The sequence below is a fragment of the Lactuca serriola genome, chromosome 7, assembly GCF_051521515.1.
Source record: "Lactuca serriola cultivar US96UC23 chromosome 7, Lser_US96UC23_V15, whole genome shotgun sequence".
Classification (NCBI taxonomy): domain Eukaryota; kingdom Viridiplantae; phylum Streptophyta; class Magnoliopsida; order Asterales; family Asteraceae; genus Lactuca; species Lactuca serriola.
In genome coordinates this window covers 1,820,170-1,836,513 of record NC_136414.1, presented here as the reverse complement: position 1 = coordinate 1,836,513, position 16,344 = coordinate 1,820,170, and the positions used below count along the sequence as shown (strand labels likewise).

Genomic DNA, 16,344 nt, shown 5'->3' with positions numbered 1-16,344 from the left:
TATACCCCCCAACTGAATGACCCCAAACGGCTGAAATTGACGGTGTTATGAAAAAGGACCTCCAATGCAACTTTTACAAACCACAATGGCCAAATGCATCAAAAAAAATAGATAGGGACTAAGTTTGTTACTTTTGACAAACCACAGGGACCATTTTTGTAATTTTGTCAGCAATATTCCTCGAATATGTCATTTCGAACTACTTTATGTTACAATAAATATATATTTTTTTTTTTGCAAAAATTAAATTCCGAACTATTTTGGATTTTTGACACAAAAATAATTATTCCAAATTTTCAAAAATAATTTCATAATTTCAAGAAAATACTTTGGTTTTTACTAAACTTTGAAAAAAAAAATTTAAGAAACATAGTAAATTAGAAGTGATTACAAAACAAGGGATTACAATATGACATTTGATTGAAAACACTAAATATTAAATACTTTGAAATGATCATTTCGGACATGAATAAAGAATTTCTTATATAGATTAGGAAAAAATATACATACAAAGAAGATTATCTTTCCGAAACACAAAAACTTGGTAATTTTGACTAACTCGTTCATTTTTAGTAGTCATTTTTATTAATGTCACAAAGAAATGTCTACGTGTTACTGTTTGCAAAATATTAACGAATGTAAACTATACATAATGTTGTACCCATCCCAAAGCGCTAAGTCACAAAACAATAAGTGTAACATCCTAAAAATACAGATAAAATTTTGTTTTTAAATTCATTCAAAAATACGATACTAATAACAAAATAGCCAAAAATGTATCATAGCAACATGTGACATCCCCAAAATCTCGGCCAGAAAAGACCGGTTTCATTTATGTTTTTTAAATATTTTCAGAGTAAATCATTTTTATTTTTAAAAAAAATGCGGAATTTATTCCCAAAAACAAAACATGATAAAATAGATTTTTATCAAAACATTTCATAAAGAAATATGATTTCATTTCATAATCAAAAATCGGGATGTCATGTTCCGATACAGATCATAAAGCATAAACGATAACATTACTAGTCATTCAACAAATATATACACATACAGACTTGTAAACAATACAACTTGATGATTCATCCATCTTATGCCCTTGCGTCACTTCCTGTAATACAAATAAACTGAGTGGGTCAGACTTGGGAGCCTGGTGAGCATATAGGGTTTTCAACCTACAATAAATAATTATATTTAATTTCAACAATCAACAATAACCCGATTACTCATTTCCGTTATCCTCACTTTACGTCCCTAAAACAACATCTATTATAAGGAACTTAATTTAGGATTTTCATCGGGACGGACATTACTGCGGAGGGGCTTCCTCTACAATAAGTGTCCTAAAGGCAACCATGTAGGGGATAGAGTACACCGGAGAACACATCGTTCACAACACCTACAGGTTATGAGTCTGCTAGCGTTCCACAGGACTATCTAGAATAGTCTGTGGTCATCATCCATACTCTGCTGAATGACTAGAATAACACCAACAACGAGGCATCTCATCAATTTATTTTATTGCACACCAACTGTCTACCCATGTTCTACCCAACATATTAGTAGATAAAAATATACATGTTTTATACATAATTTTTAAAAGAAAAACTGTATAGCATGCTCCTTCAATACTCCATCCAAATAGCAAGTAATACGTAAACACATAACAAAAAATTTCAAGTAGAGTCATATAAGTCTATGTGTTAGAAGGTAATAATAATACCCTCACACAACCCGTATTCTTAAATACATTCAACGATTACTTGTATAATATCGTGTATTGAAAGGGACTATACACTCACCTGATTAGGAGATGATCGGGTAGCACTACGGCTTGCAGAAGTAGTGTTTCTCCGTAGATCCAGAAGATCTTCACAAAAATCGGGCTCCTCGCGGGCAGGGCTTCGACTCGGAAATCTCACTTCTCGGGATCCTCGGGGCTTCGGATCTTGCTTCGGGGCTCGGGAATGATATCGGGGCTTCGGGATATCATTAGCACGCAAATCGAGGCAAAAACTAGAGAGAAGAAAGAGTTTGAACAAGAGAAAATGGTTGATCTCGGTTTCTATTTATAGGCTGCTGAGTCTGGGATTACGCTGGGCGTAATTTCTAATTACGCTGGGCGTACTCAGTACGTTGGGCATAATCTCCAAGTACGCTGGGCGTAATTTGGTTACGCTGGGCGTACTTCGACGTCACTGCATGCGTCAATTGGTGGCACTCGAGTATTGGTCAGACAAGTTGCATCCCTCTGAGTACGCTGGGCGTACTCAAATTACGCTCGGCGTAATTTGACTCGTCAAACTTCTAAATTGCGTAACTTTCGCATACGAGCTCCGTTTTCGATGTTCTTTATATCCACGCGTAGGTCAGACCATACTCTACAACTTTCATTTAGACTTCATCGGCTAATTTTGACTTTTATTTTTATTATTTATTTTTAGAAGGCCGGGACAGAAAAACTTCGTTATAAATTCATAACTTCTTCGTCCGACGTCTGTTCTCGCCTAACTTTTCATCGTTTCGCTACTAACAACGAGATCTTCGATTCTCATTTAGATTGTTTCGGCTAAAACTTGTTCGATCTCAAATCGAGTATTCGGGCTGCATACTGCCAAGTCGAAACTTCATAAAATCATAACTTCCTCATAAGAAGTCAGATTTGGGCGTTCTATATATATACGAAAACCTCGTTTCGGCCACTACAACTTTATGCAAAGATATCGAGTTTATTTTACACTTAAATTTTGACGCTCATTTTATTCTTAATTCATTAAATTATAATAATTAAGAAAATACACATATAATTCACATAATTCACAAATAATATATTTTTATTATTTCAAATTGGGTTACAAAGGTTAACCTAGACTATTACATTGCTAAAAAATAGCAAGCCCAGAAACACGGGCGTTACACAACATGTTATCAGAGTACAAATTCCAAAATCTCAAAATGCAGAAACTATAGGGTGATGCAATGCGATTAGGTCAGGCCCTTCCCCTTCGAACAGGAAGTACCTGAAACATAAACTGAAAACTGTAAGCGCAAAGCTTATTGAGTTCCTCCAAAATACCACATACTACATCATGAACTAGTGGGTCGACATTAGTGCCTTCGACCTATATATACAGTGAAGGAAACTCACCTCAGACTGAAGGTATCAAATTGCACTCAGAGACTAACTCACGAAATCCTCTCCCTAAGGCACAAGTACAAAATCCTAATTAGAAATTGGGCCAATATTCTAACCCGAAAGTCCAAACCCTCGTTCTTGATTTAAGGCAAAAGGTTTTCTTCACCCTTTCCTCATTGGGCCTCCCTCCCACTAAGGCTTAAATCCACAAATGTCTTACTACAACAGGTAGGCCTGAGGCCCAATCCTAAACAAGCCAAAAGCCCAACAATTCTTGAGCCCAAAATCTCCTAAGTCCACAAACGACGTACGTGCGACGTACATGGCTCATACGCCCAGCGTATGCTGATGATCCGGGATCGAGGCATTAACCCAGTACGCGTAACGTACTCTAGAGTACGCCCGACATGCTGGTCAGTCAGCCCAAACTTGCACCCATGACTTAATCCATTAAGCTTTAACGTTTAAAACTTAGATCCAAAGTCATAATAGAGTCTTAAGCCATAAAGTTGCAAACTTTATGCTCTTGCATGCCTTATTAGGACTCAAACCATGAATTAAGTTCTCTAACTCTCTTAGGTGGTCAGTAGCACATGCATGGTTGAGTCTTAGCCTCCAAGATATGATTTTTATGACTTCATGCACTCCCAAGAGTCCAAAAGGATAGCTCAAATGGTCTGGAGCAACCCATACTCCAAAAGACCAAGTTATGGGACCAAAAGATGCTAAAATCTTCCCTAAGTATAGATCTAAGCCTAGAATGAACAAGTTTTAGACTTTATACCTTCAATTGGCTAGAAATGATGCACAAATCTGGATCTAAAAGCTCTTTCTTCTCCTTTACTTCTCCTCAAACTTCCTTCTTCTTCAAAACCACAAAAGAACACCTAAACACTCTAAGTAAGCTCAAAATGCACTCAAGATGGCTAGGGTTTCGAGATTGGCACTAAAAGATAATGGAGGCTGAAAGGGTGATGCACTTGAAGAACTTAAGGACCTTAAATAGGGTGAAAACCCTAAAAATTAGGGTTTGCCCCTGACTTGAGTATGCCCGACGTGCGTACGCCACGATCACCCTCATGATGCGTATGCAAGGAGTACGTCGTGCATTCCTAATGTACGCCCAATGTACTCACGGGCCCTTCACCACCTTTAATGGAATTAAATATAATACTAGATTAATTTCATACTTGGCGACTCGGGCGCTACAGTAACTCTGATAGAGTATGTTTGACAAGCTAGTTTATTGTAATTTAGGGTTTATCAAAACTAATTATAAAGTTGCTTATAAACTAGATTTTTGATAAACTAGCTTCATATGATTTATTGATAAGGTAGTTTATAAGCTAAAAACTAATTTTGAAGCAAAAAATGTAACATCCCAAAATTCAAGACCAAAAATTTCATTTTAATTAAGTTATTATATAAAACCAACAATATAAAATGTAACATACATGTTTTGAAATCATGTTTTGTAAATTTTAAAAGTGAATAATATTATGAAATCATACATACTTATAAAGCTAGCATTTTTTCTTGAATCTCATGCATTTGAAACCCCCTTTTTTAACTTCCTTTCACCACATTCATTTGAAACTCCCATGAATTTTCAATTTCTTTACAATAATATTATAAATAAGTTAATAATGTTCTATAAACAAGAAAGGGTGTTTTATTACAATGTCTTCATCCCACATGGACAGTGAGACTAAACAAGAGAATGTTTCCTCTTCTATAAATAGGAAAGGTTGTGAAACGTTTCAAAGGGACCAAACCATGAGAACTTCCTCATGTCTACCTTTGTAGGATTTTGAAGGTATTATTTGGTGAGATTGTCTATATTGGCAAGTGTCCAGTTAAATTTTAGAATTTTAAAAATGGTTTTGAATCGATTTTTTTCAGGTTTAAACCGTGTGTGTTTCTGTTAGAAAAAAAATTATGTAGTTGGGTATATTGAGTTGAACCGGAGCTGGATAAATTTGGACCGATAAAGGAATCATTTTCCTTTCACAACAAACATTTGAAACTCCCATGATTATTCAAATTATTTCTAATAATATTATAAATAAGTTACATAATTTTATATAAATATAAAAAAGCATCTACCTAAACCAAAAATTATAACTGCTTAAAAATCACTTTGATTCAAAAGCACGAAATATATACAAACCGGGTTTCACTAGAAAAAAAAATATGTAGTTTGGTATACTTAGTTGAATGGGTCCGAGTTTGATCTATTTGGACCATAAAAGAAGCATTTTCCTTTCACTACATACATTTGAAATTCCCATTATTTTTCAAATTATTTCCAATGATATTTTAAAAAAGTTACATAATGTTATATAAATATAAAAAAACATCTACCTAAAAGTAAAATTATAACTATTTGAAAATTCGATTTGATTAAAAACACGAAATATATACGCAGATTATATTTTATAAATGAATTTTTTTTATAATGAACTTTTGAATCTTGAAAATACATATAAACAAGCTTTCTATATTAAGTACCTAACTGAATTTGTGATTTTAGAATTGAACAAAAAGTTATTCAATAAGAACTTACTTTTTTGGATAGCAACTTACGAGATTATAGAAAAATGGAACTATTGAACAATAAAGAAAGGGTAAACAAGAGAAAGTGTGTTTTACTAAATAAGTTGAATAATGTTTTATTAACAAGAAAATGTTTTATTACAATGTCTTCATCCCACATCGATGGTGAGAGTAAACAAGAGAACGTTTCCTCTTCTATAAATAGGAAAGGTTGTGAATTGTTTCAAAGGGACCAAACCATGAGAACTTCCTTATGCCTACCTTTTTAGAATGTTGAAGGTATTCTTTGGTGAGATTGTCTTTATTGGCAATTGTCCATTTATGTTTTAGAATCCCGAAAATGGTTTTGAACAAGACTTTTTTAGGTTCAAACAAAGTTTCAGTTGAAAACCCGTTATGTAGTTTGATATATTGAGTTGAATCGGTCTGAGTTTGATCAATTTGGACCGATAAAGGAAGCATTTTCCTTTCAGCACATACATTTGAAACTCCCGTGATTTTTCAAATTGTTTCTAATAATATTATAAATAAGTTACCTAAACATAAAATTATAATTGTTTGAAAAATAAATTTGATTCAAAAACACAAAATATATGCAAACCGGGTTTGAATAGAAAAAACATTATGTAGTTTGGTATATTAAGTTGAATCGGTCTGAGTTTGATCAATTTGGACCGATAAATGAAATATTTTCCTTTTACCACATACATTTGAAACTCCCATGATTATTCAAATTGTTTATAATAATATTATAAGTTACATAATGTCATATAAATATAAAAAAATCTACCTAAACATAAAATTATAATTGTTTGAAAAATCACTTTGATTCAAAAGCACAAAATATATACTCGATTATATTTTATAAATGAATTCATTTTATAATGACATTTTGAATCATGAAAATACATATAAACAAACTTTCTATATTAAGTACCTAACTGAATTTATGATTTTAGGATTTAACAAAAAGTTATTCAATAAAAACTTGATTTTTTATAGCAATTTACGAGATTACTGAAAAATGAAACTATTGAACAATAAATTTTCTAGATAATGTTTTATTTTTATTATTTAATATTTTATTTAACAAAATGAAATTATTGACAAATAAAGAAATAAGTTTAATTAAAATGTCTTCATCCCACATTGATTGTGAGAGTAAACAAGTGAACGTATTCTCCTCTATAAATAGGAAAAACTGTGAAATATTTTAAAGGGACTAAGCCATGAGATCTTCCTTACATCTAACTTTGTAGGACGTTGAGTGTATTCTTTGGTAAGATTGTCTTGTCGACAAGTGACCAACTAAATTTATGAATTTCGAAAATGATTTTGGACCGTATCTTTTAGATTTGGATCGAGTTTAATAAGGATCCGAGTGTCTTCTGGCTGAGTTAGGCAAACTCGCTTCCATTGGAGGCCGAGTTTAAGTAACATGCCGAGTATTTGGTTGTGTTAGCCAAGTTTTACAATTATGTATGTAATACAATTTAAAGTTTTAACCTTATAAAAGACGTCACTATTACATATGTTCTACATAATAACTATGGTAATATTTATGATACAAAAACATTTTTTTTTTACTATTTAAGATAAAAAGTTGTCTCTATTATTGTATTTTCTACATAATGATAATATTTAATATAAACGTTTTAATTTAATATGAAATTATTATTTAATAGATAACAATAACGATTTATTTATTTTTAAAAATTATTTTTTTTTCTATTTTAATCATATAACTTTGTATATAAAAAACAACTTTAAGTTCCAACCTTATCTGTTATAATATAGTTCAACATAATAACAATACTAAAAATCATTTTTTATATTTTTTATGAAATTATTATTTAATTGTTAATAACAATGATTTAGTTATTTTAAATATAAAATATTTTTTTATATCCCACGCAACGCGCAGACATTCGCCTAGTATTATATAATTATGAGTATTGAGTTCTAACAGATAGTTTTTACTTGAAATGAAGTAAAATTATGTTTAAAATCATTCAGAATGTTTTTGGAAGTCTTATGAGATTCCAATCAAAAGGCAAATATTGAAACTTAATGAAAATATAAAATTTGAAATAAGTAAAAATTTATTATTGAAAGTTGTAAAGAATCTCGTTAGAAACATTCAGGCGAAAACCTCATCGAAATCCGAGTTATAACGAAGAAGTTATGACCAATCAAAGATCCGCGACAAAACCGACACGACACCGAATGACGTAAAAAGTGAGTTTCTGATAAACTACTTTTTAGCCTTGGTGATCTAAATGAAAGTCGTAATATTTGTTAAACCGATAATTTTCATAAAAAAAACGTCCAAATCTGACTTCGTGTGAGGAAGTTATGATTTTTCTAAGTTTCAAAATAGCAGTAGACAGCTACAAACTCGAAATAAAGATCGAATGATTTTTAGCCGACGCAACCTAATCGAGAATTAAAGGTCTCGTCAATAGTAGTACAACGGTAAAAAGACTGACGAAAACGGACGTCGAATGAAGAAGTTATGAATTTTTAATGGATTTTTCCTGTCCCGGTCTGCTAAAAATAATAATATAAAAAATAAAGTCAAAATTAGCCGACGAAGTCTAAAAGAAAGTGGTAGAGTATAATTTCATCTACGCGTGCACATAAAGAACGTCAAATACGGAGCTAGTATGCGAAAGTTAAGGATTTTAGAAGTTTGGGACACAAAAATCGAGAAAAATGCGAAATCCGAGAAAGTTCGCATGGCTCGGTTAATTCACGGTGAGTTCAATATATAGGAACAATTGTATGTTATGTGTGCTATGTGCTTTCCTGTGTTATTATGAGTTTTATATCATTGATCATGTAGAGCATGTCTCGTATCACTTTTGGTATTGTCTTTGAGCCTTTGGTCATGTAGAGCATGTCTCGTATTATTCTGGTATCGGATTTATGCCTTTGGCCATGTAGAGCATGTCTCGTATTATTCTGGTATTGGCTTTGTGCCTTTGGCCATGTAGAGCATGACTCGTATAAACTTCTGGTATTGGCATAGGGCTATGTAGGGCTGAAAGCCTGTATATTCAAGCAAAGTGATAATCCGAAATTTTATGTCTTCTGTGTCATTTGGGCCGAAGCGTTATTGATGTATATCAAGTATGAAAATTGTTATGTCTCATTGATTGTATATAATTGAATCGAATCATCGGTTGAGATGGAAAGTTTGTCGCATGTTTCACACATGTCTTTGTTGTTCCTTGTTCCTATTTGCTTCTGTCATATTGAAGTGTGTATATATATATATATATATATATATATATATATATATATATATATATATATATATATATATGACATAACGTTATATTGTATCTGTTATTGAACTCACTAAGTGTCACCGCTTACCCCTCTCAATGTTTAACAAATTGCAGGAGATAAGTAACCAGTATAGTCATATACTGTTGGAAGGGTTAGACAATTATCTAACAAACAACTCCTACTAGTGGGCCGACATTGTGGCCTTAGACCCACTTATACTGGAAGGTAACTCACCTCACACTGTTGAAGTCCCGCAGACCCAACCCCAGCTGCTGGATGGCAGATTCCTGAACTGTCAACATCAAAACATCACCCAATTAATAATTGGGTTCCAATACACCATAAGTCCATGCTTGGGGGTAAAAGACTACTCTATCCCTAACTTGGTTTGATTCAAGCCCAAAGCTCAATCCAAAGGCCCAAAAGTCCAACTATGACTCAAAGCCCAACATATGGCTTAATTTTTCAAATTGGGCCCAAACCTTGACATGGTCTCATTCTAAGGCCCAACCATTTATTCCAGTCCAACAATTGACATTCTAATGGCCCAATATCATATAACCATTAAGGCCTAAACTATGGCCCATCTATGGCCCAATTTTCCAAATTGGGCCCAAATCTTCATATGGGCCTTACCCTAAAGCCCATCTAAATATTCTAGTCCATTTGATTGTCCTTAGATGACCCATTATTAGCCCAATCACTAAAACCCAATAGAAGGGCCCAACACAAAGCCAAAGTGAAATTAAGGTTTCACATAAAATGACAATTAGGGTTAAGTGTTTCTCACTTAACCCATTAAAGACTTAATCCATTAAGTCCATTACTCTACTAGATAAGTCATATGGTATGATTGGATGTAATTCACAATTCCATTCCAATGGCCTATATGTGGGTCCCGATAAGTCCAAGGCCCATATATCCAAAAATTAGGGTTTGTAAACCCTAATTAGGGTTTCCAACCCATCATAGCCTAATAGGCCCAAAACCAAGTCCTTAAGCCCGTTAGGTTTTCCTTAGGTCACAGGGTTTCGCTAGACCCATTAGGGTTTCACTAGTCGGGCACCACCCACTATCACCTTGGGTAGTGGTGGTCAACGCGGCTCACGACGGCGACCACCACCTCACGGTGGTGGTTAGGGTTTCTAGTCCATTTTTGTCCAAACATCCAAAAAGTAACTACATGCAAACAAAAGCACACCCCCACCCAACACGGTGGTTGGTGGAGGCAGGAGGCGGCAGCCACCACCTCACGGTAGTGGTTAGAGTTTCTTTTCATTATTCCACTTTCTAACTACAATTACAAGGCAAAAACCCAAATCAACTCAAACACACACTAATACAACACACACACACACAACCACTTAGTGGTGGCCGGCGGTGGCGCATGGCGGTAGCCACCATGGCTGGTGGCCATGGTGGTTCCCTTACAACTTCCAACCTACAGAAAAATGCACACATACTCCAAACAAGAGGTCGGGCCCTAAGAAAATACACACCCACACAACCACCAAGCGGCGGCTTAAAGCAGCCGATGGTCGGTCCTTGGGGTTCATAGCCTCGTTGGCGGCTTGAAGCAACACGGCAACAGAACGAAAGGAAGAAGAAAAGAACGGCGGCAACGAACGACGACCACCTTTGCGCCTATAACCGGCGGCAACAATATCCCCGACTGTGACGACGCCTCAACGATAGTTTTCAGCTTTGACAGCGATGGCATAGCGACGGGTAAGTAGCAGCCACAGCGAACACGGCACCCTCTATCGGCAGTGAGACGACAACGACGACCTCACGGTGGTTTTATGGCTCCTACGCGGTGACTGGTGGTTTGAGAATGAACAAACTCACTGATGGCGGCGGGAGGTTGAAGTTGGAGAGGGTGGCGGCTGATAATCCCGCTAGGGTTAGGATTTCGGGGTTTATATACCCGACGCCATCCAAACTCATCCCCATAATGACAACTCTGGTCCCTCCTTCCAGAAATAATTTCGAAATAGCTTCCATAATTACCCATTACACCCCTGCTCCTCTAATTCCTTTCATTTTAAGTCCAATAGTTACCTACCAACCCCTCCTCAACAAATCATTTTCAAATTAGATCCAGAATTTACTCTTTAGCCCTCAGCATTCCAAATTCTTTCCAATTTAATTCCAATGATCAAACTTCAAACATGTTAACATTTTTTGTCCCTCCTCCTCTCATTCTTTTCAGCTTAAGTTCCAATAATTACCACGGAGCCCCTGTCTTCATAAATATTTACAACCTAAATCCGGATTTCACACTTTTAACCCCCAATCTCTAAAATTGTGACAATTAGCTCCTCAAGACCAACAACTCACTATATAATTATTGATTTTAGGGCTACTATACATTCATTAATTAATTTATTTATTTATTAAATAAACGGGATGTTACAAAAGTAATAATAATAATAATAATGGTGAATGGAAACTTGGGTTTTGAACCGAAGACATCCTTGACTCCTTTATAGGCCGGTACTTATATTTTAGTGGATTTGAAATCTAGATATTAAAAGTCCTTTAACTTTTTTTTTTCTAGACTATAAAGTTAAATTGTTATTTGCAAAACATCTTATGATAAGGTTGTAAGGATTCATCAAAAAGCAGTCTACCCAGGTTTTTTGCACAAAAAACAAAAAGGAAAAGTTGTAGAAAATGTAAACTTGAATATTCATTCAATTTGTAACAAGATTATAGAAAATTACATAATGTTGCACAACACACACACACACACATATGAAGAATGTATGTATACAGCATACACCATAAATGATTTGTTTGAGTGGGTTTTGTTGTAAACATCAAGAGAGGCTCCAATTATAGACCTTGACATCAAAGATTTTCCTGTTTTGTTCAAGTGCAAGTGCATGTCTCAATTGGCGTGCAGTTTGAACATTTTTGGCAAGAAGCAGCGCAAATCCTCCACCCCCAGCCCCAACAAGCTTATACCCACAGCAATAAGTATGAGCAAAACGAAAAAGAGCATCAACAAACTGATTGCTGCAGTGAGGATCAAGTTCCTGATGCAACCTCCATGTCTCCATCATTATCTCTCCTACCTCGTCTATGTTGGAGTTCATCAAAGCTTCCCTCCCACTTTTAGCCAGCTCAGCAAGCCGCTTGATGGTTGATATAAGCAGATTATCCCTTTGTAGATAACGCGTTACCACCTTTTGTAGCACCTGGTGTGCCAGTCGAACCTGCATAATTTATTTATTTTTTAATTTTTTTTCTTGGAAAAAAAAAAAAGAATGACATACCTGACCAGTAAAGACAAGAAGCAGACGTTCCTGCAGCTCTGTAACTAATGTAGGAGAAGCCAAAAGGGGAAGGACTTGAAGACGCAAAGGTATTCCTGGAAAACTGGTGGTAAGCTTTATACCCGGGTATAGACCTCCAATCTGATCCTGCCAGCCACCTCCGGTGCCCATGATCTGTTCAAGTAGCAACACAAGTCTAGCAACATTCTCATTACTTTCATCCCCATCAATGATACGAAGGAGTCCTTTCACAACAGCTGCAGCCAAGATGCTAGAAGTACCCAACCCACTTCCACGAGGTATATGGGCCCAAGTTTTGACCCGTAGACCCATTACCATAATGTTGCTGTCATGAAGAATACCCGTAACAAGCAAAGCGGATTTCACAAGGCGAAACGGGTCGTTGTCGTGGAACGGGGGGCAGATGTTTTCCTTTTGGATGTGCAACTCGTTTGAAGCATCATCCGTGATTTCTATGATGCCTGTTTCTGTGGTTTCTATCATGGTTCCGATTGGGAGACGATTCTCCAAACTTATAGCCATGTTCAACACACAACCCCCCCGCTCTAAGCTCCATGGTGGAGTATCGCTCCAACCACCAACAAAGTCAACCCGAACAGGCAACTCCACTTTCACTTTTTTATTCTTCTTCTTCTTCCCATTTCCTCCTTTACTATTATTATTGGATGACTCTGCAAACACACGAAAACAATAACTATTTTCCATTTTCAAACCTAAACTTTCATTTTTTGCAACACAGGGTCCTCATTTTGCAGTTTCCTTCCACACCTTCCATGTAAAATGACTATATTACCCATTTCTTCTTCTTCTTATTATTTTTTTAATTTAACAAATGAATTAATACATTAATTAGTAATTAAAAAAAATCAGAAAATGGTGATATAGTCATTTTACATGTCCAAAAATTGAACGGAAACTGCACGGTTAGGATACGAACGAACCTATTTGTAAAAAAAAAAAAAAAAAAAAATGCGTGCTGACCCTTAAAGCCATATCTGACCGCTGAAGCAGTTTCCTCAGCAACAGAAGCCCAAACTTGGTGTTGGATCTGAGATGCTTCTTCATGGTTGCCGCATGCACGAAGGAGATCTGCTTGCACCTGAAAAGCTCGGCTTCTAGGGACAATTTTGGAGTTTTGTGACTGCAAGGAAAGAAAATGTTTGCATATTTTGTCTCCTGAATCTTTCATCTGCAAAACCTCTTGACACAACTGAGACAAATTCCTCCCAAGCAAGCCGAAAGTAAGAGAAGCTTTACCAATTTCAGCTGCAAGATCCGCTTGATGGTTGCTAGAAATTAAACACATTTGTGGGAAATCTATTGATCTATGCAGCTCTTCCAAACTGAGACGTCGTGCCATTTTCCATAAAGAATGAAACCTTTGATTGTTTTCATATTTTTCTAACCCCATAAGCCAGTTTGCAAGGCTAAGCATCTCAGAATATGGAATGACTGGAAACAGCTTTGCATTCCACAAGCATTTTTCTTGAGAGCTCCATAAGTCATTTTCATGTATGCCCAAATCATGTAGAACCTTCTCCCATGGTTTCCCACAGAAAGTAGCATCTTTTGAAATTGAAAGAGGGTTTTTGGGATTATCATGAAGCCCACAATACACAATAACCCTTTTGCTGCATCCTAATCCTATTCCTCCTATCAAAGGAACCTCCCAAAGACAATGGCGATCAGGAAGGACAAACTTTTTTTCTGGTATGTTGACACCAACTACTATACAGAGGGAACCGATTTGTATTCCATCTGAAACCGATGACTCATATACAAGAGAATCTTCACCAATTGATACCCCGGGTGAGATTTTACTAGAAACTATGATGGCAGATGCTGCAATATCAGACATTGTTGTTCCAGGAATGGAACACAGATGCCTTCGCCCTACAAGTCTTGAACTCAAGTGATCCAAAACTTCACTTGATGTTCCAAAGTGCAAGAACAACAGATCATCTGTGCATGTAAAATATTCATAATTAAGTAAAAAAAAAAAAGCTTTAAGGAATCAACCAAACAATATTCACCGTACAAGCACAGTAGCTGTACATGGTCTGTTTCCCCAAACTCCTCACAAGTTGTTCACCAAAAGGTCTTGAACACAACCATCCATGCCTTGAGGGTACCCAAGCAGCCACAAGATCTTCATACAAACTCATCTGGACAAGTGAAAAAAGGTAATCACAAAGTTGGTATCAATACAAGATAAACGAATATGATTTCCTTATATTCCTTGCCTCTTTTTTAGTTTTCACTAGTTGTGAGATGATGGGTTGGCTCATACAAGAAAGCATAGCAAGGTCTTCCCATGCTTTACCTCTAACACATATGATACCGGTGTCAAGTAATGTCCTACCATCATCAAGAACTGCATGCTGTCTAGTAAGCTCCTCCATGTTAGGTTTCTGAAGTAGATTTGCTACAGGAGATACTGAACAAATTTCATCCGAGTTTCCAGTTTTGGATGCCACAATCACACCATGGTTGGAAGCTATATCAAGAGTGATAGGAACAGTTATGATGCAAGATGTATCCTCAGGAAGAACCATTGCAGATGCATCAAAACATGGAACCACATCACCAGTCATGATGAATAGCCCACCTGGAGATGATGAATATAATATATTTTCAAAAACTGTTATTGGAAGATTATAAAATCTTGTCTCGCGTAACTAAAACAGAAGAGTAACCTTCATTGTTATAAGCCTGTCGTGCACAAGAAGCTATTGCAAGTATATGATCAAAAAGCAAGGGTACCGGTCCATCAGGGTCATCATCTGCCAGATATGGAAGTGGCAAGAAGACTTTCCCCATGGGATTAGCCCATGGGACCCTCTTCGAGTCACCACCCGCATGAAGAAGTAGTATATGTTTTTTCCTTATGAGATTAACCATTGAGGTGGAAACTTCATTTTCCGAGCTTTCATCGGGTACTACATAACATCCATCACTGCAGTTGTTTGCCACCTGATGAGCATAAATGTAATCCCATTAAAGCCAGCTGCTATTATGCAGTAGCAAGAATCAAACTTGAGGAATCTGATAACTCAAAATAAAGACAAAGGCACTTGAAAGCATGAAAAAAAAATCATAGGAATATAAGAAATGCGTTTCATGGTTTGACAAAGATATAGCATAGTCATGTTTCATCCCTTCTCCGGTAACCAAAAAGCACTTTTGATCTATAATAGCAAAAAGATATGGTAAAGTTTTCCAGTAAATCTTATAATTCCTTGTTAAAAAAAAATAAAAAAAATCTGAAATAGTAATTACAGGTGCAAGCCCATCTGATTAAAAAAGTCAAAACAGAAGCATTGGTTGAGCAAATGTAGCATCTTAAAAACAAAAATAAGAAAATGCGGGCAGAAAGAAGCATAAACGTTTAGTATAGAGTTGAAGCTGAAGAAGTATAATTAATTAACAATTGGCAACAGGCGAAAATCGCGGTTAATAAGCATTTGGATGTGAGTTTTGAAAGAGATTAATTATTATGTAAACATTGCGAGTAATCAATGAGTTTGGTGGATTTGAGTATGACGAATGAATGAATGATGTTAAATACTGAGTTTAGTAGGTTACTTGAGAAGCGTTGTAATGATTGGCTAGGGCAAGAATGGCATTGAGAGTAGCTGCGCCTGAACCAATGCGATGACCCTCGGGATCGGGTACGGCAAGAGTAACAGTGGAATCCGAAATCCGACCCAACCGTACAGCTCGTTTCAGCTGCCACTCGTAGAGTGCGGCTTGTTCAGGGCTAGCAGCGGTGAGGACGATGGCATCCCAAGTGGGAACCCTAGATGGGCAACGAACCGATAATCTTAACCGGTACCATGATTTTCTCAACACTCCTTCCAACTCTAAACGTTGCTTCTTCATAATTTTGGTGGTGCTTGAATATCCTAATTTCTTCATAAATCATGACCCTTTTTTCTAAACTGAATTTGGGGAAACTGTCGGCAGTAAGCAAGTCTGTGTGAATTTTGGACATTCATTTATAAGTTTTTTATTAAAAAAAATGTGAGCAAATTGTTGGTTGGTGTGAAAAACAAA

The 16,344-nt window shown here is 35.9% G+C and overlaps 1 protein-coding gene across 2 annotated transcripts; it reads right to left on the bottom strand.

The window, feature by feature from the left end:
• Positions 1 to 11,653: 11,653 nt before the first annotated feature.
• Positions 11,654 to 16,278, bottom strand: FKGP (L-fucokinase/GDP-L-fucose pyrophosphorylase). 2 transcript variants are annotated; one of them, XM_079008442.1, is made up of 7 exons: positions 15,874 to 16,278; positions 14,985 to 15,261; positions 14,532 to 14,896; positions 14,327 to 14,453; positions 13,270 to 14,250; positions 12,268 to 12,959; positions 11,654 to 12,207 (listed from the first exon to the last, which is right to left on the bottom strand). In XM_079008442.1, the coding sequence occupies exons 1-7, from the start codon at positions 16,204 to 16,206 to the stop codon at positions 11,809 to 11,811; spliced, it is 3,174 nt and encodes a 1,057-aa protein (XP_078864568.1). In that variant the 5' UTR covers positions 16,207 to 16,278; the 3' UTR covers positions 11,654 to 11,808. The 2 variants fall into 2 exon arrangements, with proteins under 2 accessions (XP_078864568.1, XP_078864569.1); XM_079008443.1 differs by having other exon boundaries at positions 12,083 to 12,207; positions 12,273 to 12,959.
• Positions 16,279 to 16,344: the final 66 nt, after the last annotated feature.

What these genes read in the sequence shown, in the direction of transcription:
- FKGP (XM_079008442.1), bottom strand. Translation starts at nt 16,206, where the DNA reads ATGAAGAAATTAGGATATTCAAGCACCACCAAAATTATGAAGAAGCAA. An exon ending in TAGTGAAAACTAAAAAAGAG is followed by an intron (nt 14,454 to 14,531) that starts GCAAGGAATATA and finishes TCACTTGTCCAG; the next exon opens with ATGAGTTTGTATGAAGATCT. An exon ending in GGTCAGATATGGCTTTAAGG is followed by an intron (nt 12,960 to 13,269) that starts GTCAGCACGCAT and finishes GTGTGTTTGCAG; the next exon opens with AGTCATCCAATAATAATAGT.